We start from the raw sequence: 26123 nt of genomic DNA, 5'->3' as shown, positions 1-26123 counted from the left end.
CATCTAAATTCTCAAACCCAAATCATAGTACTTAGTGGATTTCACAAAGCTAAGCAACACAGAAAGAGAAAAGATTTGTTTGCTTTTACACTTAATCCAATGTCTATGTGTTTTCAAATACAGTCACCAGAAGTTTGGCATCCCACATGCAGACACAGTCAAAAGCAAGTGGCTTTCTTAATGGACCTCACTTGAGGTTTGAGGTAACCGCAGAAGGCAGTCAGGCGTTTGACAAGTGGTCTGTGGGAAATCTGGGTCTTTTTTCTCTTAGAGGTCTCTTAGGAACCTGGGAAACTCTTGCCTCATGGATTAGTATTTTCAGAATTTTTCATAAATAGCGTGTCCCTTCTGGGGAGGCTCATCACACACAGACCCCACTCCAGCTTCCGCACTCACAGCCCATCCAGAGCTGTGCCTCCCAGATCTGGTTTCTGTCAAAATCACGAGACCATGGTTGTGGGAAATGGTTACATGGCTTCTGGTGTTGTTACCACCACAAACAAGGTCTGATCCTTGCCTTCAGGCCATGCAAAGGGCTGTGGTATGTCACCTGCAGACAGCATGTAAGGAAACCACAGAGGTAAGCTAGTGGAGTAGGAAGTCTCTGAGAGAACAGAGAGAACGCACATAGAATTTTAACATGTAAGGCAGCTGTACATATATAAAGACGTACACTCTTCTGTCTGTAGTGTATATATCACATTAAAAAGTCATTAAAACAGGGCTTCCCTGATGGCGCAGTGGTTGAGAGTCCGCCTGTCAATGCAAAGGACACAGGTTCGTGCCCCGGTCCGGGAAGATCCCACATGCCGCGGAGCGGCTGGGCCCGTGAGCCACGGCCGCTGAGCCTGCGCGTCCGGAGCCTGTGCTCCGCAACGGGAGAGGCCACAACAGCGAGAGGCCCGCGTACAGCAAAAAAAAAAAAAAAAAGTAATTAAAACAGGTATAAGCATTATCTAATTTTTCTAAGCAAAACTAGTTAAAGGTTCACAAATAAGGAAATACCCAAACAAATTCTGATTTGTCAACTTGAAAGAGTAGTATGTAGCCACTAAAAATCATTGTGAACCATATGGAAACAGAAAATGTATAAAATATAATATTAATTAAAAACTATAGATCGCACATATGTTGCAGTTACAGCCTCATATAAAGCATGTATCTGTGAGATGTATGAGCAGAAAAGAAAGCAAAATATTAATCTAAAAAATACAGATGAAGTTGTTTACAAAACAAAAACAGACTCACAGACATAGAAAACAAACTTATGAGTTGGGGGGGCTTCCGGGAAGATGGCGGAAGAGTAAGACGCGGGGATCACCTTCCTCCCCACAGATACACCAGAAATACATCTACACGTGGAACAACTCCTACAGAACACCTACTGAAAGCTGGCGGAAGACCTCAGACCTCCCAAAAGGCAAGAAACCCTCCCACGTACCTGGGTAGGGCAAAAGAAAAGAGAATAAACAGAGACAAAAGGATAGGGACGGTACCTGCACCAGTGGGCGGGAGCCGTGAAGGAGGAAACGTTTCCACACACGCGGAAGCCCCTTCGCGGGCGGAGGAGAGTGCAGCAACAGGGGTGCGGAGGGCAAAGCGGAGAGATTCCCGCACACAGGATCAGGGCCGACCGGCACTCACCAGCCCGAGACGCTTGTCTGCTCACCCGCCCGGGCGGGCGGGGCTGGGAGCTGAGGCTCGGGCTTCGGTCGGAGCGCAGGGAGAGGACTGGTGTTGGCGGCGTGAACACAGCCTGCAGGGGGTTAGTGCGCCACGGCTAGCCGGGAGGGAGCCAGGGGAAAAGTCTGGACCTGCCGAAGAGGCAAAAGACTTTTTCTTCTCTCTTTGTTTCCTGGTGCGCGAGGAGAGGGGATTAAGAGCGCTGCTTAAAGGAGCTCCAGAGACGGGCGCGAGCCGCGGCTAAAAGCGCGGACCCCAGAGACGGGCATGAGACGCTAAGGCTGCTGCTGCCGCCACCAAGAAGCCTGTGTGCGAGCACAGGTTACTATCCACACCCCGCTTCAGGGGAGCCTGTGCAGCCCGCCATTGCCAGGGTCCCGGGATCCAGGGACAACTTCCTCGGGAGAACGCACGGCGTGCCTCAGGCTGGTGCAACGTCACGCCGGCCTCTGGCGCCGCAGGCCCGCCCCGCACTCCGTGCCCCTCCCTCCCTCCGGCCTGAGTGCGCCAGAGCCCACGAATCAGCGGCTCCTTTAACCCCGTCCTGTCTGAGCGAAGAACAGACACCCTCCGGCGACCTACACGCAGAGGCGGGGCCAAATCCAAAGCTGAGCCCCTGGGAGCTGTGAGAACAAAGAAGAGAAAGGGAAATCTCTCCCAGCAGCCTCAGAAGCAGCGGATTAAAGCTCCACAATCAACTTGATGTACCCTGCATCTGTGGAATACATGAATAGACAACGAATCAACCCAAATTGAGGAGGTGGACTTCGAGAGCAAGATTTATGATTTTTTCCCCTTTTCCTCTTTTTGTGAGTGTGTATGTGTATGCTTCTGTGAGAGATTATGACTGTATAGCTTTGCTTCCACCATTTGTCCTAGAGTTCTATCCGTCCGTTTTTTCTTTTTTCTTAATATTTTATTTTAATAACTTTATTATATTTTATTTTACTTTATTTTGTTTTACTTTATCTTCTTTCTTTTTTCCTTCCTTCCCTCCTTCCTTCCTTCCTCCCTCCCTCCCTCCCTCCCTTCTTTCTACTTCTTTCTTTCTACATTTTGTCCCTTTTATTCTGAGCCGTGTGGATGAAAGGCTCTTGGTGCTGCAGTCAGGAGTCAGTGCTGTGCCTCTGAGGTGGGAGAGCCAACTTCAGGACACTGGTCCACAAGAGACCTCCCAGCTCCACATAATATCAAACGGCGAAAATCTCCCAGAGATCTCCATCTCAACACCAGCACCCAGCTTCACTCAATGACCAGCAAGCTACAGTGCTGGACATCCTATGCCAAACAACTAGCAAAACAGGAACACAACCCCACCCATTAGCAGAGAGGCTGCCTAAAATCATAATAAGTCCACAGACACCACAAAACACACCACCAGACGTGGACCTGCCCACCAGAAAGACACAATCCAACCTCATCCACCAGAACACAGGCACTAGTCCCCTCCACCAGGAAGCCTACACAACCCACTGAACCAACCTTAGCCACTGGGGACAGACACCAAAAACAACGGGAACTGCGAACCTGCAGCCTGCAAAAAGGAGACCCCAAACACAGTAAAATAAGCAAAATGAGAAGACAGAAAAACACACAGCAGATGAAGGAGCAAGATAAAAACCCACCAGACCTAACAAATGAAGAGGAAATAGGCAGTCTACCTGAAAAAGAATTCAGAATAATGATAGTAAAGATGATCCAAAATCTTGGAAATAGAATAGACAAGATTCAAGAAACATTTAACAGGGACCTAGAAGAACTAAAGATGAAACAAACAATGATGAACAACACAATAAATGAAATTAAAAACACTCTAGATGGGATCAATAGCAGAATAACTGAGGCAGAAGAACGGATAAGTGACCTGGAAGATAAAATAGTGGAAATAACTACTGCAGAGCAGAATAAAGAAAAAAGAATGAAAAGAACTGAGGACAGTCTCAGAGACCTCTGGGACAACATTAAGTGCACCAGCATTCGAATTATAGGGGTTCCAGAAGAAGAAGAGAAAAAGAAAGGGACTGAAAAAATATTTGAAGAGATTATAGTTGAAAAATTCCCTAATATGGGAAAGGAAATAGTTAATCAAGTCCAGGAAGCACAGAGAGTCCCATACAGGATAAATCCGAGGAGAAATACGCCAAGACACATGTTAATCAAACTATCAAAAATTAAATACAAAGAAAACATATTAAAAGCAGCAAGGGAAAAACAACAAAAAAACACACAAGGGAATCCCCATAAGGTTAACAGCTGATCTTTCAGCAGAAACTCTGCAAGCCAGAAGGGACTGGCAGGACAAATTTAAAGTGATGAAGGAGAAAAACCTGAAACCAAGATTACTCTACCCAGCAAGGATCTCATTCAGATTTGATGGAGAAATTAAAATCTTTACAGACAAGCAAAAGCTGAGAGAGTTCAGCACCACCAAACCAGCTTTACAACAACTGCTAAAGGAACTTCTCTAGGCAAGAAACACAAGAGAAGGAAAAGACCTACAATAACGAACCCAAAACAATTAAGAAAATGGGAATAGGAACATACATATCGATAATTACCTTAAATGTAAATGGACTAAATGCTCCCACCAAAAGACACAGATTGGCTGAATGGATACAAAAACAAGACCATATATTTGCTGTCTACAAGAGACCCACTTCAGACCTAGAGACACATACAGACTGTAAGTAAGGGGATGGAAAAAGGTATTTCATGCAAATGGAAACCAAAAGAAAGCTGGAGTAGCAATTCTCATATCAGACAAAATAGACTTTAAAATAAAGACTATTAGAAGAGACAAAGAAGGACACTACATAATGATCAAGGGATCGATCCAAGAAGAAGATAGAACAATTGTAAATATTTATGCACCCAACATAGGAGCACCTCAATACATAAGGCAAATACTAACAGCCATAAAAGGGGAAATCGACAGTAACACATTCATAGTAGGGGACTTTAACACCCCACTTTCACCAATGGACAGATCATCCAAAATGAAAATAAATAAGGAAACACAAGCTTTAAATGATACATTAAACAAGATGGACTTAATTGATATTTATAGGACATTCCATCCAAAAACAACAGAATACACATTTTTCTCAAGTGCTCATGGAACATTCTCCAGGATAGATCATCTTGGGTCACAAATCAAGCCTTGGTAAATTTAAGAAAATTGAAATTGTATCAAGTATCTTTTCCGACCACAATGCTATGAGACTAGATATCAATTACAGGAAAAGATCCGTAAAAAATACAAACACATGGAGGCTAAACAATACACTACTTAATAGTGAAGTGGTCACTGAAGAAGTCAAAGAGGAAATAAAAAAATACCTAGAAACAAATGACAATGGAGACACGACGCCCCAAAATCTATGGGATGCAGCAAAAGCACTTCTAAGAGGGAAGTTTATAGCAATACAATCCTACCTTAAGAAACAGGAAATATCTCGAATAAACAACCTAACCTTGCACCTAAAGCAATTAGAGAAAGAATAACAAAAAAACCCCAAAGTTAGCAGAAGGAAAGAAATCATAAAAATCAGATCAGAAATAAATGAAAAAGAAATGAAGGAAATGATAGCAAAGATCAATAAAACTAAAAGCTGGTTCTTTGAGAAGATAAACAAAATTGATAAACCATTAGCCAGACTCATCAAGAAAAAAAGGGAGAAGACTCAAATCAATAGAATTAGAAATGAAAAAGGAGAAGTAACAACTGACACTGCAGAAATACAAAAGATCATGAGAGATTACTACAAGCAACTCTATGCCAATAAAATGGACAATCTGGAAGAAATGGACAAATTCTTAGAAATGCACAACCTGCCAAGGCTGAATCAGGAAGAAATAGAAAATATGAACCGACCAATCACAAGCACTGAAATTGAAACTATGATTAAAAATCTTCCAACAAACAAAAGCCCAGGACCAGATGGCTTCACAGGCGAATTCTATCAAACATTTAGAGAAGAGCTAACACCTATCCTTCTCAAACTCTTCCAAAATATAGCAGAGGGAGGAACACTCCCAAACTCATTCTACGAGGCCACCATCACCTTGATACCAAAACCAGACAAGGATGTCATAAAGAAAGAAAACTACAGGCCAATATCACTGATGAACATTGATGCAAAAATCCTCAACAAAATACTAGCAAACAGAATCCAACAGCACTTTAAAAGGATCATACACCATGATCAAGTGGGGTTTATTCCAGGAATGCAAGGATTCTTCCATATACACAAAACAATTAATGTGATAAATCATATTAACAAATTGAAGGAGAAAAACCATATGATCATCTCAATAGATGCAGAGAAAGCTTTCGACAAAATTCAACACCCATTTATGATAAAAACCCTGCAGAAAGTAGGCATAAAGGGAACTTTCCTCAATATAATAAAGGCCATATATGACAAACCCACAGCCAACATCGTCCTCAGTGGTGAAAAACTGAAAGCATTTCCTCTAAGATCAGGAACAAGACAAGGTTGCCCACTCTCACCACTATTATTCAACATAGTTTTGGAAGTTTTAGCCACAGCAATCAGAAAAGAAAAGGAAATAAAAGGAATCCAAATCAGAAAAGAAGAAATAAAGCTGTCACTGTTTGCAGATGACATGATACTATACATAGAGAATCCTAAAGATGCTACCAGAAAACTACTAGAGCTAATCAATGAATTTGGTAAAGTAGCAGGATACAATATTAATGCACAGAAATCTCTGGCATTCCTATACACGAATGATGAAAAATCTGAAAGTGAAATAAAGAAAACACTCCCATTTACCATTGCAACATAAAGAATAAAATATCTAGGAATAAACCTACCTAAGGAGACAAAAGACCTGTATGCAAAAAATTATAAGACACTGATGAAGGAAATTAAAGATGATACAAATAGATGGAGAGATATACCATGTTTTTGGATTGGAAGAATCAACATTGTGAAAATGACTCTACTACCCAAAGCAATCTACAGATTCAATGCAATCCCTATCAAACTACCACTGGTATTTTTCACAGAACTAGAACAAAAAATTTCACAATTTGTATGGAAACACAAAAGACCCCGAATAGCCAAAGCAATCTTGAAAACAAAAAACGGAGCTGGAGGAATCAGGCTCCATGACTTCAGACTATACTACAAAGCTACAGTAATCAAGATAGTATGGTACTGGCACAAAAACAGAAAGATAGATCAATGCAACAGGATAGAAAGCCCAGAGATAAACCCACACACATATGGTCACCTTATCTTTGATAAAGGAGGCAGGAATGTACAATGGAGAAAGGACAGCCTCTTCAATAAGTGGTGCTGGGAAAACTGGACAAGTACATGTAAAATATGAGATTAGATCACTCCCTAACACCACACACAAAAATAAGCTCAAAATGGATTAAAGACCTAAATGTAAGGCCAGACACTATCAAACTCTTAGAGGAAAACATAGGCAGAACACTCTATTACGTAAATCACAGGAAGATCCTTTCTGACCCACCTCCCAGAGAAATGGAAATAAAAACAAAAATAAACAAATGGGACCTAATGAAACTTCAAAGCTTTTGCACAGCAAAGGAAACCATAAACAAGACCAAAAGACAACCCTCAGAATGGGAGAAAATATTTGCAATTGAAGCAACTGACAAAGGATTAATCTCCAAAATTTATAAGCAGCTCATGCAGCTCAATAACAAAAAAACAAACAACCCAATCCAAAAATGGTCAGAAGACCTAAATAGACATTTCTCCAAAGAAGATATACAGACTGCCAACAAACACGTGAAAGAATGCTCAACGTCATTAATCATTAGAGAAATGCAAATCAAAACTACAATGAGATATCCTCTCACACCAGTCAGAATGGCCATCATCAAAAAATCTAGAAACAATAAATGCTGGAGAGGGTGTGGAGAAAAGGGAACCCTCTTGCACTGTTGGTGCGAATGTAAATTGATACAGCCACTGTGGAGAACAGTATGGAGGTTCCTTAAAAAAAACTACCAATAGAACTACCAGATGACCCAGCAATCCCACTACTGAGCATATACCCTGAGAAAACCATAATTCAAAAAGGGTCATGTACCAAAATGTTCATTGCAGCTCCATTTACAATAGCCCGGAGATGGGAACAACCTAAGTGCCCATCATTGGATGAATGGATAAAGAAGATGTGGCACATATATACAATGGAGTATTACTCAGCCATAAAAAGAAACGAAATTGAGCTATTTGTAATGAGGTGGATAGACCTAGAGTCTGTCATACAGAATGAAGTAAGTCAGAAAGAGAAAGACAAATACCGTATGCTAACACATATATATGGAATTTAAGAAAAAATAAATGTCACGAAGAACCTAGGGGTAAGACAGGAATAGAGACACAGACCTACTAGAGAATGGACCTGAGGATATGGGGAGGTGGAAGGGTAAGCTGTGACAAAGCGAGAGAGAGGCATGGACATATATACACTACCAAATGTAAGGTAGATAGCTAGTGGGAAGCAGCCGCGTAGCACAGGGAGATCAGCTCGGTGCTTTGTGACCACCTAGAGGGGTGGGATAGGGAGGGTGGGAGGGAGGGAGACGCAAGAGGGAAGAGATATGGGAACATATGTATATGTATAACTGATTCACCTTGTTATAGAGCAGAAATTAACACACCATTGTAAACCAATTATACTCCAATAAAGATGTAAAAAAAAAAAAAACATAAGTTGGGGCAGGAGGAGGAATAAATTAGGAGTATGGAATTAACAGCTATACACTACTTATATAAAATAGATAAACCACAAAGACTTACTGTATAGCACAGGGAACTATATTCAATACCTTGTAATAACCTATAATGGAAAAGAACCTGAAAAAGAATATATATATATAACTTAATCACTTTGCTATATACCTGAAACTAACACAATATAGTAAATAACTATACTTCGAGAAAAAAAGTACATGTTGTTATTGTGGGATAATGGTTGGTTTTTCCCTTTCTTAATAACACACCAGACAACACATGCCAGGTCCTATGCTAAGCACCTTATATATATTATCTTATTCTAGCCTCTCAACAATCCTGTGGAGTAGGCGCGGTGATCATCCCCATTTTACAATTGAGAAAAGAGGAACACAGAGAGCTTAGGTGACTTGCCCAAGATTATTAGTAATTGGTGCAGCCAGTAAGTGTCAGAGCTGGCATTTGGCTCCAACACCTACATGCTTAGTCATTATGGTGTGGTTTCCGATATTGCTTTGATGCTCATACAATTTAAAAGAAGAGACGAACATTTTGCAGGTAAGAAGTCTTCGTGCTCTTTTTTTTTCCTTTTAGTTTTGAAATATTTTCTCTTCACTACTGAGCAAAATTCTCAAAATCAGCACGGGTAAGTAGCTGCTAGTGTGCCAGCAGTAGGTCACAATTTTTAAAGCATACATTTCACGCAGCCCCTGTTATAAAATTACAAGACCAAGGTCACACACCTGCTACTAGCAAACAGAGGTGTGTTTCTAGAAGGACATCAAGAAGTGCTATTTGTAGATCAAGGGTTAATCCTGAGACCCTCCAGTGACCTTTGTAAGAAGCATGTTAATCAGTCTTCATTTCCAGATAGGAAAAGATTCCAGTGAAGAAATATTAAGACACTTATCCAAGTTTACCCAGATCAACTGATTAGATGATCAGGCAATAGGAGATCCGATCTGTTGTCCAAGATACCGGAGTTTAAACCTTGAGGCTAATATTTTACTAGCTCTTGTGACCTTGGGTAAGTATTTAGTTCCACAGTTCCCTCATCTGTAAAACGAGGATAATAATATTTCCAAACTCACACCACTGTTGTGAGGACTAAGGTGCGTGTAAAACAGCCCAGTGGCTGACACACACAGCCAACACTCAATGTATACAAGCTGCTGTCATTGTTATCATTTTCATTCTTTTTAACAACCCTCGATAGAATTGTTATTGGGTTTAGCTTCCTGGGTCACATTAATACTCCAGATACGAAAAGTAAGATTCCGTTACAAATACCATTAAATCCTATCACAAACATAAGAAGATGCAGAATTATGACTCGGTAAGTACAACCCCCCTGATTTTCAGATTCACAGATATAAGGGATAAGTGCTTCTCCCCACTACCCCACACCTGATCTCTCACTGCCTGGAAGGACTCTGTTTTCCTGGGTACTCTTTAGGGAAGAAGGAATGTTTTTGTAGTCTGTTATGACACTTGGAGATGCACAAGCAAGGCTTAGAGCTCGTCAGCTTCAGAAGCTACCTTTTTTCCAAAGATTCTTTCCTTGGCACCAAAGAGGGTGCCAAAAAAAAAAAAAAAATGATGTCTCAGTGTTTGAGAAAATGTGTGCTCCTTTGTAACCTGAGGGGAGTCAGGCTGAACAGGTACCCTTTCTGCAACTTACTGAACCAAAATGCTTTGTATCTGTGGAATAGGCTACAATGTACATTTGGGACAAAGGGGAATTTTTTTAATGTATTAAATCTATAGCTTCCTCCATGGAGAAAGAGATCAGATTTGCAGTTACCAGGAGGCGGGGGAGAGGGTGGGAACTGGATGGTAGTCAAAAGGTATAAACTTCCAGTTATAAGACAAATAAGTACTAGGGATGTGATGTACAATGTGATAAGTATAATTAACACTGCTGTATGTTATATATATGAAAGTTATTAAGAGAATAAATCCTAATTTTAAAAAAAATTTATTTATTTTATTTATTTATTTTTTGACTGTGTTGGGTCTCTGTTGCTGCGTGTGGGCTTTCTCTAGTTGCGGTGAGCGGGGGCTACTCTTAGTTGTGGTGCGCGGGCTTCTCATTGTCGTGGCTTCTCTTGTTGCAGAGCATGGGCTGTAGGCATGCAGGCTTCAGTAGTTGCAGCACACAGGCTCAGTAGATGTGGCTCGCTGGCTCTAGAGCACAGGCTCAGTAGTTGTGGCGCACGGGCTTAGTTGCTCCGCGGCATGTGGGATCTTCCTGGTCCAGAGCTCGAACCCGTGTCCCCTGCAGGCGGATTCTTAACCACTGCGCCACCAGGGAAGCCCTTAAATCCTAAAATTTTTTATCACACACAATTATTTTTCTATTCCTTTAGCTTTGTATCTATCTGAGATGATGGATGTTCACTAAAGTTACTGTGATAATCACTTCGTGGTGTATGTAAATCAAATCTTTATGCTGTACACCTAAAACTTATACAGTGCTATATGTCAATTCTATCGCAATAAAACTGAAAGAAAAAATCTATAGCTTCCTCTACTCTTTTCAACTTAATTTAAGGTGTTTAAACAAACGATCTTTATAATAATAACATACTAACAATATATAGATCATTTGTTTAAACTACCTTAAATTATATATTGAATACATGTGTACACAGAGAGTAAATAGAGAGTATAAATTTAATAACCACGAGGAATATTATAACTGTGGTGTTTAAGCATAAAAGTTGGTTGTGATTTTCCTGGGGCCAAGCAAAATGGGAAACGTAAGTTCTGTGCCTCTTGGAGTAATGACTACCGGTAACTAGGTGCCTACCATTTCCTGGGTACTCAATTGTCTTTTACGTTTTTTGTTTCGAGTATATTACACTACTCTTTAAAATAGCTATTATCCCCACTTAACATATGAGGAAACTGAGTCTCAGAACCACTAATTGGCCTAAATTTATACAACCAGAAAATAGAACCAAGATTCAAAATCAAGAGCTGTCTAAATATTAAACGCATTTTTTCTACCTCTCCTATTAGAAAAAAAGACAAACCAATTTCATAACCGTTTCCCTCACTGTAAATTACAAGCGAAACTTCTCCCATGTGACGTCATAAATATAGGTGACTTCTATCCATGTTTGGAGAGGAAGAGAGAGGGAGCGAGAAAGAGAGAAATTGAGAACGTGTTTTTCCCCTCAGCCAAGACTTCGTAAGTATGAACTGGATATCAAAAGAAAATTCTATATGCTTTCAAGTTGCCATGTGGAAAGAAAAGTTCCTCTCTCCACACACTATATGGTGATTGGATTTGGACGCCTGAACCATTCAACTTGACCACTTCTCCTACAGGCAAAACAGGACACCTCCAAGTCCCAGAAAGCTGGGTGCAAAGCTAAGGAGCACAGGAGGGTCTCAGGTGGCTGCCAGGTCCTCCAGGAGGGAGCCATCATTCCCTAGGCACCTATGCTTAGGGAATCTGGGGACAAACTGACGCAGTGTGCCACTCTGTGAGTGGGAGAAGACCTGCAATTTCCTCTACAGCAGCCAACCGTGGAGGGAAGCTGTAACTCAGGGCTCCAGGCTCCAGGGGGCGCCATGTACAATGTACCTGGAGATGTGGGCTGGGGAGGTCCTTCGTCAGGGCTCCCAGAGTCCTTATTGGAAACGCTATAGAACCAACATGAAAAGTCACGAACTTGGAGTCAGTGAACCTGCTTATGTCACTAACTACCCAAGTGACCTTGAGCAAGACATCTAATTCATCTGGGCCTCATCTGCAAATTTAAAAGGTCGACAGGTGATCTACAGGCACCCCTCCAGCTCTAACTACGTGTATCTACCACAGGAGAAATTGCCTTCCCTCCGACCTTGTAACCGGCCTTCTGGTTTCCATCCCTTTTATACACTTACCACCAAAATTCTCTTATGAAATACAGCTGTGCTCTTATAACATCTGTAATGGAGCATACAAAACCATCCACGAGGGGGCCCTCTGCCTACTGTCCTTTGCCTACTGCCATGTTCATTCATTCACTCATGTTTTCAATCGTTCTCTCAAGAAATATTTATGTATCCTCCACTGTGTCCCCGTGTCCACATTATCCCAGGCATATGCTGTTCCCTTAACACACCAAGCTTTTTTGTGCCTCTGCACTTTTGTTTATACTGTTCCTTTTGCTAGGAATGCCCTTCCCTCATTTTCCTCTAGAGCAACTCTTATTTAATCCAGTGCAAAAGTCATCTCCTTTCTGAAATTTCCTGGTGAGCTATCACCCGCTGCGTCTTCTTTAAATCTCAGACCTTGATCATGGTACTTAGCACATCATTTTGAAATTACATGTGACCACATGTAACAAGATAATATCTTGATACATTCAGAGGCATAATTTTTTCCTCTGCAATGTCCTTCACCTCTATACTTCTCTCACCACTCAGATTGAGGCTTTTCGTGTGTACTACCTTCAGGGTAAAGCTATTACTGCCAAAATGAACAGGGAAAGGAAGATTCATTGCACAGATTTCTGCACCAGTATGGACTTATGGGATTCACAGCAAACTTACAAAGCTGATAACTATGAGAGAAAATGGTTTTTAGATTCCAAGAGGCTGAGCATTTTAAGTACCAACGTCAATGTTTATACCATAAGTGAAAGACTCTGAAGCAAAGAGAAGAGCCCACTTACCAGCTCCTCCATCCCCACCCTCACCTACAGACTAGGTAAAAGTTGCCCCCACTAAAGAGTTAAAAATGGGTGCCAGTCTCCTGCCCGCTGCCCATCCTCAAGCCAAGTTGCAGGTGGGAGTGAGAACTGATGCCCCATCCCCTCTCCGGAACTGAAAGGCAGCAGAACACAGATGTGCCTTGAGCCGGTAGTGTAGCAGTGAAGGAGAAAATGTGGTGCATCTGGGCGAGAGAGGGACCAGTGAGCCGCTGAGTGGTAGGGAGACCAAAATCTGGAAGCTCCTGTGTCTTCAAGAAGCACAAGAGATTCATGAAAGACCACTAGTGATTCCAGATGCAGAGTGACTGCCATAGCCCTAGTGACCAGGGGGTCTGCAGGCGGCCACTACCAAGACCATGGCCCCGCCATGTGCATTTGTTACTTTTCTTCATGTCTCCAGTAGCTACCACAGTGGCCAGTAGATGTTCACGTTGTAAAATAATATAGCCAGGAAGACAGAGCAGTAAAGAGTCATAGGGAACACGAGCCCTGTTTGCACCATTTTCTTTAACTCTCCTCCTAACCCCCAAGAACCATTAATAATAGAGGAACTCTCCAAGGCATGGAAACAGAGAGGAGATTGCTGGTTGCCAGGAGCAGGGTGTGGGGGAATGGGGAGATGTTGGATGAAAGGGACACACTTTCATTTATAAGATTAATAAGCTCTGGGGATCTAACGTACAGCCTGGTGACTATAATTAACAATACTGTATTGTATTCTTGAAATTTGCTAAAAGGGTACATCTTGAATGTTCTTATCACACACACACAAAAAGGAATTATGTGAAGGCATGGAGGTGTTACGGAACCTTATTGTGGTAATAATTTCACCATATATACATGTATCAAATCATTACATTGTTATCACTTAAATTTACACCATGTTATTTATCAATTATGTCTCAAGAAAGCTGGGGGGGGAAGCTAATATCACCAAGATCACACACAAATAATAATAATAATAATTCTGACACTAGCACTCTGATGAAATACGAAAAAACAGATGACAGGTGTATAGAACTTCATAGTCTTCAGGTCCACAAGGTTCGTGAGTACAAGCTGAGACTGGAAACAAACAACTAAAGTATTTTTCAATCATCAATACTTTATTATATTAGTACTTGTTATATTAATTTTTCTCCTACAATTTCATATAATCAATATATCATAAATACATGAACAGTTTCCCTAGAGGTATAAATATCAGGCCAACCTCATCTATATTTAGCAAATGCTTAATAAACAGGTGCTGGATCCTTATCTCCATTCTTCCCGCCCACCCCATCCTGCACAGACCCTCCCACACACTCTTACATTGTGCTTATTTTATTTGTTGCCTTTTGTGGAGCAGAAGCCCATTTTACCAACAGGGCCCCCATCCAATGACGGCATGGCTGGGAGGTGGTCGTGATAGCACATAAGCAGAGTAGGTGAGGGTCCTGCATTCTCCTCCATCTATTTTCAGGGGGGTGGGACATAGGAACATCTCAGGACCGTATAAAGATTCTGAAGCCCCAGAAAGTTACTCTATCTAATACAGAGCTTTGAGAGTCCCATGCAGATCTTATGAAGAGACCTGGGAAGTGGACAGAATTGGGAACCACACAGGACTCATGGCAAAGTGCTGGGTAAAGAGGGGCGTTTCTACAGCTTCTTCAGCTGAGCTGATCTGCCGCCCTCAAGCCACGCACGTAGCGGACGATGGGGGTGACACAGGTGCAACCAACAGTCACCCGCACCTTCTCCAGCCGGAAGGAGCGAGAGCAACCCTGGGACTCCCTCCGAAGGACCAGGAACTCTTGCTGGATGGGGACGGAATTCATGGAGCTGTCTTCCTTCCCCTCGGCGTTGATGCAGCCCGTGTGCCTGCACCGGGCCTCTGCGATCTCGGAGGGGTATCGGTGGGGGTCCCGGGTGACGCTGCAGGAGGAGCAGGGAGAAGCCGATGGTGAGACCGGGGGTGGGAGGCGGGGAAAGATGCACAAAGGATGGGGGCCCCGCGGCACTGGGCGCCCACTTGCAGGGAGGCGGTGCCGGGCAACTCAGGGCGGCAGCGCAGGCGCGGAGCAGACACCCTGGACTCAGACGCAGGCCCTTGGCGGGTGCTTAACTCCTTAGGCCTCAGTTCCCTCAACTTTAAAATGGGGGTTCGCAAATTCGTCTCCTGTGGGATTGTTACCAACACTCAGTGATACAAATGCGTATGAAACGCCACACCGTAAAACGTTGGCATTCCATACATGTTAGATCTTTTAGTTCATTTTCCTTTTCATTTTTATTATTATAATCATCATTCATCCTTTGGTTAGAGGCTGAACATCACTAGGAGGTCCCCCAGTACACAGTCTACAAAGCCTGCTGCTTGGGAAAGAAAACCAAAGCCCTGGGGGGTTGGTGAATCCAATGTCTTCTTTCAATTTCTCCCTGAATAGCCCCCTTGCCAGGGGGAATAAAGGCAGCAAAGCCAATCCAGCCAGCTGGCAAGCGTACACTCTGGCTTCCCAAGGCAAGCAGTGCAGGCAGCCCCAGAAGCACTTTTAATGGCCCTCGGGCTCTGTTTTCATACTTATATTTAGAGCATATAAATGAGTGCTTGCTATTCCGAGAACCTCCATGTGAGACAAAATCCCAAGTCTGTACCCTGAACATCCTCACCTAGCATCCCCTTCCCAAACTGGCCTTTCTCCTCCACTCTGGCCTCCTCCACACTCCTTGAAGACTGAAATCCAATCTGAGTGGCTCTCTCTGAACTGACTTTTCTGGTTCCCACTTATCTCTATGCAGAGACCATTATGTGGGCTGCTTTAAAGAGTCCTCTCTTCCAGCACAGAAAGTTTGTAAATTCCAAATCCAGGGCTGCGTGAAGCAGAAAAGGGCAAAGCGTCGATGAGAGTTTGGAAGCAAAATAGACCTTCGACCACATAGGAGGACTTAGCCCAAAATAGCAAGAAAATGTGAGCACCCAGGGAAAGTGGAATTTCCGTTTTTCAGAGTGAATGTCAGGACTATTATTTTTTCTATATTTTTGAAATTTTCTACTTATGGTTAGAATAAATTAACATGTTTTTCAAAAGAACGTGGAGGTCAGTCTCCTTGGCACATACTTGTAATCCCAGGGGGTGCTGGAGCGGTTCTGGAAGCCGTGTGAGAGGGGAACGCCCTGATTCTGCCTGAGGATGCGGATGTCAACCCTCACAGTGTGGTCCTCCGGAGGGGGGCAGAGGGCAGGATCCCCAGCTTTGGGGCTTTTCCGACCTGCCACCTCCCCCAGGAGGGTCAGCCCCAATGTCAACAGCAGCAGGGACTTGACCTGGAAATAGATGAGAATGGAACTGGTTAGGGACTCTGGTGTCACTTGCTGACAAGAGACAGGTCATGCTTCAGCTGAACTCAGGGATGGGATCAGGGCTCCTCTCTGAACCTCAGATCCTCACCTGGCAACAGGAACAGTCATAATAAGATACCAGCGTACCAACCTGAGAACTAAACTCATTAGCCTGGTGATTGAGCCCTCCACAGTCCGAGAGCTCCTGAACAGGGAGAAAGACAGATGTCAGGATCTGGGACTGGGTTTAAGTCCTGACCTGGTCTCTTCACTGAGCCTCTGCTTTCTCTTCTTTCCAGCCAGAGCATAACACTTGCTTCATAATAATATTCCCAAGATTAAATAAAACGTTCTTTGTAAAGCACCTACAATAAAAATAGGGGCTTAAGAAATGGTAACTCTTGCTTTTAATTTCCAACCTCACATCCATGAATCCTCCACAAAACTCTTTGTCCCAGCCATCCCTCCACCTGGAATACACTGCCCCACCCCTATCCATCCAAATCCTCCCCTTCCATCAGGGCCCCCACTAGGACTCCGTCTCCTCCAGGAACTGTCCTGAAAGTAGTTCATTCATAAAGCTTTTACCATCTAGCACTCAAGCAGCCCTTCTTTATTGTCTGGACATGCAGTATTTGTGTTCATACAGATCTACACCTATTAGATGGTAAGTTCCTGCAGGAGAACATGTCATAGAACAGGTGTTCCAAAATACTTTCTGGATGAATGAAAGAGCAGGTGAGTGAATGCATGAACAAAACAATCCATTTAAATTAACAACATAGTTAAGCTCAACACATTAAGAAAAACACCATGCAAAACCAACTATAGCAGAGTTCTAATGACCCATGCTGACTGAAGGAAGCAGAGGCACTAAGGATGCACAAGAGAGAAATGGAAACTATTTCTCTTTAGCTCCAGAAAATATATTTTTTATACTTACATTGAAATACCCATTTATCTGGTATTACAGGAGTGCACAAAGAAAGCGTTCAGTGAAGACCTAACTAAAATAAAGGAAGAGCTAAAAATCTCTCCAGCTTCCCTTTCTCACGACCTGCTTTGCTCACCCCACGGTGACCACCGACCCTCTCTGGGGATGGACAAGCCTCATCACCAATACTCAACATAATGCAGACCCAGGGCTGAAAGTGAGTTACTTTCATCCTCAGGGCTCAGTGTCGTTCAGGCTCACACTTTCCGTGAGTTAGGGTTGGGAAGGTGCTTAGACATGTTGATTTAAAGGACCTTCTTTTTATCTTTTGCAAGTGCTGGAGGCAGGAAATGATAAGAGTAAACAAAAAGGTCATGGCGTCAAGTGCTGTACTAATGTAGCTGATACTAAAAAGAAGCTGAAAGCAAGATTGACCCAGATAAGCCTGAAAGAGGCTGATTTCCCTCCAGATAATCAGCAGATGTCTACTTTTGTCTCTTGCAATCATTCATTCATTCAACAACTCTTTCCCGTCTCTGGAGTCAAAAGTCCTGGGTCCATAACTCAGTTCCAGGACTCTTACTAGCTGTGACTCAGTTTCCTCCACCAGCAAATGTGGAGATTAAATGATAGGACCCATATATAGCATGAAGAGCAGGGCTGGGACATGGAGAGTATTCAGTATAGGTACTATTGTTAAGTCTACATTGTCCTAATGATACACAGTGGACGAGAAAGATGTGGAATTTGCCCTCACGTAACTTCTGTCTAGACAAAGCACTATGACATTTTAAAAAGTAAAAGGATGCCTGCTTAGACAAGACGGTCCTTAGCTTCCCAACATGCTCAGCTCAACCTTTTACTTACTGCACTGTGAACTCCCGTAAAGAGAACATCTGAACACTTGTCTCCTGAACTCACCTGTGATTCGTGCTCACCCCATGTAGGAACATGCTCCAGAACCCGGGCAGCTCCCAGCCCATAAGAGTTTGCCCTACCACCGTATTGAGGATGTCCTGTGTGCCTGCACCTCCAATTTCTAACCCTATTCTAATGTCCTTTGCCCTGTCATGTTTCTTGCTGACAGTACAACAGATTTCTTCAAAGAAACCAAAAATAGATGTGGCTTTAGAACACAAAACTATCCAACAAATTTGTTTAAACACAATGGCTTTAAATTCAGAAATCTTGCTTCTGAACCATTCAAGGAAAAGAATATTACTTGGAGCCAGTAAACCTAGATTCATGTCCTCATTCTTGGGCATACAGTATCCAGTGATGTTAAATCACTTAAATTCATTGAGCTGTTGTTCATATGCACAATGGGGAAAGTCGTCCCAATCCGCTCCCCTGGATTGGTGCAAGACTCAGAGGTAAAAATAATGACATCATTAATATTAATATTTAACATTCTAATTCGAAAAAATACATGCACCCCAATGTTCATAGTGGCACTGTTTACAGTAGCTGAGACATAGAAGCAACCTAAATGTCCACGGGCAGATGAATGGATAAAGAAGATGAGGTATGTGTGTGTGTGTGTGTGTGTGTGTATATATATATATATGTGTATGTATATATAGTGGAATACTACTAAGCCATAAAAAGAATGAAATAATGTCATTTGCAGTAAAATGGATGGACCTAGAGATTATCATACTAAGTGAAGTAAACCAGAAAGAGAAAGACAAATACCATATGATATCATTTATATGTGGAATCTAAAATATGATACAAACGGACATATTTACAGAACAGAAACAGACTCACTGACATAGAGAACAAACTTATGGTTACCAAAGGGGAAAGGGGGCGGGGGAGGAATAAATTAGGAGTTTGGGATTAACATATAGACACAACTATATATAAAATAGATAATGAACAAGGACCTGCTGTATAGCACAGGGAACTATATTCAATATCCTGTAATAAACCATAATGGAAATTATGGTTTATTTATTCACTTATATATAACTGAATCACTTGCTATATACCAATGTTGCTAATACAACATTGTAAATCAACTCTACTTCAATTAAAAAAGAATTTATTGAATGCTTTCTCTATCCTTATTGGTTGTTATATTAAAATGGCCAAGTTAACTAAAAGCCATGCCTGCATATATCTGCTATTTCAGAGAATAGGTTTAGTCATTCTCAACGATATCAATTAATCCTTCCATGAGGGAGATACCATTATTATTCCTCTATACAGATAAGCGGAATAAGAATGCACAGAGAGGCTAAGTAACTTACCCCAAATCCCACACTTGGTAAGTGGTGAGGCCAGGTCTGTCTGACTCCAAAGCCCATGCCCGCTAACTACTGCACTTGGCTGCATTTCTTACCATCTCTAAAACAGTATATGAATATAACGTAGTATTATCATCACCACATGCCATGACCTTTTATGAAATCCAATCTCTTTTAAGTTGCATGGCTTGTAAAAAGAGAGAAGAAAAGGAGTATTTAAACCAATAATATGGTGAGTGGTTTCCCAAGCCCTGCTTTCATGCTGCTGTATTTTAAATTCTTCGAAGGTCTTACCTGACGAATGCCAGGTGAGATTCTAGACCCAGGGGATGCAGATTTCCATCACATTAACATCTTCCTCTCCTCCAGGAGGAAGGAGACAATGCAAAAATGACCAGCTCTCAGAGATGTGTCAAATGTCTCTCCCATAGGAGCCGCCCAAGTGCATCACCAGGTGATTTCACTCCCTGCATGCAGGGCGCTCCTTGTCATCCGCTCATCTTGGGGGGATCATTACCCCTATTGGGGCCCCAGCTTCCTTGGTTAAAATCAACATGTACAGCTCCTAAAAGTCTGGCTAAGCTCCCCCATGAGATGAGGGCCAACTTAACTCTACAATGGTGGCCACAAGAGAGACCATGTCCAGTTTGTGATGTCAAGAACTTCAAAAGCTAACACCAACTATGCCAGAGCCATCGGTGAAGAGCTATGGTTTTACACTCCATTATAATTTCTGGTTATTTTTTCTTTTTCTCCACCAGACAAGGATCAGCGTTAAAGTCAGCTCTGTTTTTTAAAGAAATGACCCCCCAAAAGACCCCAATCTAGCATCATTCCTTATAAATCTGCTTTCCTGAAATCCTAGGGATGACCAACACAAGAATGATCCTGACTACTCACCACGGCCATGTCACGCAGGAATGTCATTGTCACTTTGCTCTGGTCACCTGTTTCGTGCAGGAAGCTCTTTCTGTGCTGTGTTGCCTTCTGTGTGCCCGTGTGGTGTCAACGAGAGCACTGTTGGTTTTATAGCAATCTCTGTCCTTGTTTCAGTTGACCTGCTTACTGTCTAACTTGTGGTTGCCCCAGAGTTACTGACGAATGTAGTGTTGTTTTTTTTTCTATTCCACTTCCTGAAGGGGAATCGAAGGGGGACCCTAAAAAGGGATGATGAAAAAAGAATCAAATCTTCCTCTTCTTCTGCCCCACTCCCACCCCCATTGTCCTCACACTACAGCAAATTTTCTTATGTACTACAGAGGTGAACCAAGTGACAAGCTGCTGTCATGATCTTTCATGTTCTTCCACAAAATGGCTAAGAACTCTAGTCACGCACCTTACATTCTACTTTCCAGTCATGCAATGTAAGCTGAGATTTAAGCGGATAAGTCATCCTTCGAGGAGGCTCGGTATTAAACAGAGGACTATCTTTAGCTCCGTTTTATGAATGGAAAAAACAAAACCAGAGAAATGAATGGCATCAGTGAGAGATTCAGAAATTATATCCCAGGCAATTAGTTTCATGGTCTCCCTGAACTAATTCTGTTTTAACCCCATGGTTAGACTCCTACCAGTGTTTGACAGATTGATAATCATTACTTATACAACATATAAACAACTATTATCTTGGCTGTGTCTGACTGAAGATGGTTTGATTTTTTAAACTAAATGGATTAGCAAGTAGAACCTTTAAATGCTCTGATGTGTAATTTTAAATGACTTGCAAAAATGTTAATTTATCTTAGTTCAGTTCAGGTCAACATTTATTAAGCACTTGCTGTATGCTAGGCATTATAGCCTAGGGATACACAGACATTTCTGAAATAACAATAAATTACTCTTTTTAATGCCCATTAAGATCAGGTAAAATTACACATGCTCTGTTAATAAGGCAGGGCACATTCTAGCAGGGTAAGGTTACTCTCCTCCATCACGTGTTTGAACAAGTTTGCCCCATTTTCTTCAAATGTAGGAAATAAAGAGGAAACAGCTCTTGGGCTCATGAAGCCCCTCCAAGATTGATCAAAATTCTTCTGTGATCATGAGTCTTTCACCCGTGTTTCTCCTCCCCATGCCTGTGCGTTCTTCTCTACACCTCTTCTCTGGGACAATCAGAAATGTAACCCCCTAAGAAGACCTCCTTGAATCACCGTTCCCTCCCTCATTACTCTGTGCTCATCTTTAGTCTACCTCACACTTGCTTATATGTTTTAGGATGGTTCTCTGGGGTCTTCATGGACTTGGGGTAACTTCAGTTCCCCCCAATAATCTCTGCCAGCATCCTTCTCTAAATATATATCCCCAAGTATACAATCTAAATTAAGACAGTGTATATATACAATGGAATATTACTCAGCCATAACAAAGAATGAAATAATGCCATTTGCAGCAACATGGATAGACCTGGAGATTGTCATACTGAGTGAAGTAAGTCAGAGAGAGAAAAACAAATATATGATACCACTTATATGTGGAATCTAAAAAAAAAAAAAGTGGTACAAATGAACTTATTTACAAAACAGAAATAGAGTCACAGATGTAGAAAACAAACTTATGGTTACCAAGGGGGAAGGGAAGGAGAGATAAATTGGGAGATTGGGACTGACGTATATACACTACTATATATAAAATAGATAAGTGGTAAGAACCTATTGCATAGCACAAGGGACTCTATCTACTCAATACTCTGTAATGGCCTATATGGGAACAGAATCTAAAAAAGAGTGGATATATGTATATGTATAACTGTTTCACTTTGCCGTACAGAAGAAACTGACACAACATTATAAATCAACTAAACCCCAATAAAAGTTAGTTTTAAAATTAATTAATTAAGACAGTATATTTTCTATGCATACACCAATTCAAGACAAGTCCCCTAGGCAACCCCTTCAGGGGCTTTCCCTGAGCCCATCTTATAGAGAATTTTCAAGGCCTCTCTGGATACATTCTTCCATATACTCGGTGAAGCTGACACCGTGAAATCAAGAGTCATGTTTTCAGATTTGCTTGTATCACACAAGCTATCAGAGCAATACGTGCAATAGACCCTTAAAAGCGTATTAAGTTGAGTGGGCTGAGCCACTCACTTTCTGCAACAGTCTCTTCTCCACGCAGAGCCATACCTCCATGCAGAGAAGACCACAGCAGCTCTCCCGGAAGAAGAAACAAGGAAATCGCCTTGAGTTAAGAATGCCTGGTTCAATACAGAAGGATTTGCTGGTTGCAGAGAAAATTAAATAATTTTTTTTTAATGTAAGAAGGAAGCAACGTTGAATTTTCATGTGCCCAATGGTCACAAAGTTTTCCCCCATCAAGGTAAAACTAACTAACTTATCAGGATGTCAAACTAGTAATCAACCATCACCAAGTTTGAATTCCATCAGTGGATCCAGATCATTCTTTCTTCTAACAATAATAAACCCTTCTTATTTGGGGACCCAGTAATAAATATATGATGAACACACAGCTGATTATGGTGGAAGCCCTTCACTAACTGGCCCTGTACCACTTGCGGCCCAAGCTGCTTCTGGCTTTAAGAGTTTCAATAATCCAAGTGGAGCTATCATTCAACACACCAACAGCTACAGCACTCTACACACAATTCCAAGGGCCCACAGAAAAAGACAGCAGGAAGCTCTGTAGTGGTATGAATGAGTTACACACAGCCTCCATGTCGTAAAATATTACAGCTGTTCAAACATTCAATTAAGCAAGATTTTTGTATGCCCTCCCATGTTCTGGAAGCCGTGCTGCATTATAGGTAATAGACTGTACTAGTAGAGTCTCTACCTTAATGAGTTTAAAATATAGTTATGGAACGAAAGCAAACACACGTATATTAACCAATAAGATAACGACACGGGATTGTTGGATATATTGAGAGCTAAATGAACACATTTAGTTTTACAAATCCAACCCTCAAGAGGTTTCATCTTCACTCAAGAAAGGGGAGTCTAAACATTTGCAAATATTTAATTTAATGAGGACATACATTCATAATTAAAATCTTTTTACACTATAGTTTGAATTAATGTATTTTATATTATTTTGCAGTAAAACATAATTCAGATTTCTATAGGCCTTAAAACCACAGACAGTGCTTCCTATTTGAATTGTCTTCTGTAACAGACTTCACTAAAATTGGACCAACTTGAAGGAAAGAAAGAAAGAAAGGAAGGAAGAAAGAAAGAAAAGGGAGTCTAATCAAGAAATGTTGGCACAACCTAGCAGTATACATGTGGATACAGAAATCGATGCCTAGAAGTGAGGGGCTTCCACAGCAAAAGGCTGAAATGGTGGCATTGTCCATGGTGGTCAGGTGGTAGGCTATGATGACAATGAAATTGGAAGCTAGATAAATGATGACCAATGTTATGAATGGCAAAACATTTGGTAAAATTATTGCCTGCAGTAACTTGAGAGGCAGATATTGTACCTAGAGGTCCAATAAGAGCTCTAAAGGAGGACACTGGGAACAGAATGCCAGCTATGTGTGTTGGAGGTTATTGTCTGCATTTGGTGAGGTAACACAAGAAAGACATGAGCTCAGGAAAGAGTAGGCAGGTTTGCAAACAAAAATGAAAGAGAATGAAGAGAGTCCAGAAATTCAGAGCCTTGCAAGTTTGGAAAAAACCCAACTATTTCTATCCCCACAAAGCAAAAGATACGATTGGAAAAGCCTCTGAGGTAGAAGTGCCCAGTAAAACCTTTCAACCAAATACATTTCCTACAAGCGGGAATCAAAATGAAGCATCTGGAAATCCCTTTACGTAGGTAAGAGGACTCAGAAAAAAACAGTGTAAGGGTAGAGTTCTAGCAATCTACCATTAAATCAAGACAGGGAGAGTTATACTTGCCATCACTATTTCAGATGCAGCCAAAGAGCGTATTGGGGGGGAAACCTCCCAGCTGGGTGGAGCCAGCAACCACAAAGAGTACTGGGGAGGTGAGCCCTGCTCAAAAAGCAGAATCTGGGTCTGATCAAAGCACATCCCACACGCCCTGGCTAAGGGAGCCCCACAATGTCAGCCAAACAGGATTTCAAGGTTGTAACAGATCAAACCTACTGTGTGCACCTCCCATTCTTTCTCTCTCTAAATGGAAGTGTTTCATCCTAGTCTAAACTGACTGAGAGAGACCTTAAAAATTTTACAGGATTTTCTTACTCTCACTGTTTATCAGAGCTCTGACTCCTTATTAAAATAGCCAGTTAAACAATGTTAGCATATAACAGGTTTAAAGAATATTGATAAAGAATTAAATGCAAAATATAAATTATCACTATCTCATTATCATTCTTATTATCATTCACTATCTTATTCACCAAACAAAAGCTATTAGTATATAATTTACTTTAACTCCAGTCTTTTTTCTAAATGAAATTAAAACACGCCTTTCTAATTTCCCTGAAGCACTGATTTATTTATGTTAGAGTCAGACCCTCTGAATATGGGTTAAAACATTAGGTCAGAATGGCCTCAAAGCATTATGGCTTTTATTCCCAACCTTCTTGCAGCTCTCCTCGTCATCAAGCACAAAAAGTTTTCCTCCTTTTAGGCTATTCAAACTAATTAAATATAAGGTTTATTTGCCTTTTCAGTCCCTAGATCATTTAGAAAGTCCATGTCCCATTCCCTTTCATAACCCTACTTCTCCGTCCCCTATTGAAGAAAAATCATGGAGCATCCTTAAAACTATAAAGCCACAGACCCTACAAATCCACATAATTCTTTTTTTTCTCCCTTTTAATACAAACGACTGTTTCCAGTTTCAGGATTCTTTGCATCCATTACTTCATGTTTACCTATTTGTTTGAGTCAAATATTCAAACCCATTATGTACTTAATAGAACCTCCATAAAATCACACTCCATAGCAACCAATTCTTTTCTTTTTAAAGGTCAACATATTTCTACTGTGAAAAGATTTTCAAGAACAAAACAGCTTTACTTTTGGGTTAAAAATCAGAGTTCATTACAATGATTATTTTTCAGATGAAAATGCTGCGCCAGGGTCTTCACATGCCGAGGTTTGTGGCCATAGGAATTATTTGGGGCTTAGACACAGAAACCTTCTCTCTCTCTCTCTCCCTCCCATCCTCCCTCCTTCCCTCCCTCCCTCCCTCCCTCCGTGTGTGTGTGTGTGTGTGTGTGTGTGTGTGTGTGTATCTGTCTATTGTCTAAAAAACAGTGTAATTCCTGATCTTCTGATGAAAAGGTGAAGAATCTATGAAAGAGTTACAGGGAACAGAAATGAAGGGAGGGGATTGGAGGCAAAAGCTGAAAAAGAAAAAAAGTATCAGGTTGGGGGAAGACTTAGGAAAGCAGTTTCCCAGAGTGCTGCGTGAGAACTCTGGATGGAATAGGGTTGAGGTCACTGGAGAAAGTTCCAGATCAAAAGCAGAACCCCTCAATTCTGAATCTATTCTATGAACCATGGAGCTGTGTGCACCAGAATTTTATCTCCGTATTAA

At 41.6% G+C, this 26123-nt stretch overlaps 1 protein-coding gene across 1 annotated transcript; it reads right to left on the bottom strand.

Moving 5' to 3' along the window:
- Nucleotides 1–13136: 13136 nt before the first annotated feature.
- Nucleotides 13137–25752, bottom strand: IL17F (interleukin 17F). The gene is made up of 3 exons (XM_089918627.1): nucleotides 20550–25752; nucleotides 16243–16448; nucleotides 13137–15058 (listed from the first exon to the last, which is right to left on the bottom strand). The coding sequence occupies exons 1-3, from the start codon at nucleotides 20574–20576 to the stop codon at nucleotides 14794–14796; spliced, it is 498 nt and encodes a 165-aa protein (XP_089774753.1). The 5' UTR covers nucleotides 20577–25752; the 3' UTR covers nucleotides 13137–14793.
- Between the last annotated feature and the right edge of the window lie 371 nt (nucleotides 25753–26123).

Source organism: Delphinapterus leucas, chromosome 10 (assembly GCF_059928025.1).
Source record: "Delphinapterus leucas isolate spDelLeu-1000000601 "Yukka" chromosome 10, BTC_Dleu_Yukka2, whole genome shotgun sequence".
NCBI lineage: Eukaryota > Metazoa > Chordata > Mammalia > Artiodactyla > Monodontidae > Delphinapterus > Delphinapterus leucas.
The sequence above is the reverse complement of the archived record's forward strand: the minus strand, read 5'-3'. Positions and strand labels throughout refer to the sequence as shown.

What these genes read in the sequence shown, in the direction of transcription:
- IL17F (XM_089918627.1), bottom strand. Translation starts at nt 20,576, where the DNA reads ATGACATTCCTGCGTGACATGGCCGTG. An exon ending in TCCTGCGTGACATGGCCGTG is followed by an intron (nt 16,449 to 20,549) that starts GTGAGTAGTCAG and finishes ATCTATTTCCAG; the next exon opens with GTCAAGTCCCTGCTGCTGTT. An exon ending in AGCACCCCCTGGGATTACAA is followed by an intron (nt 15,059 to 16,242) that starts GTATGTGCCAAG and finishes CTCCTCCTGCAG; the next exon opens with CGTCACCCGGGACCCCCACC.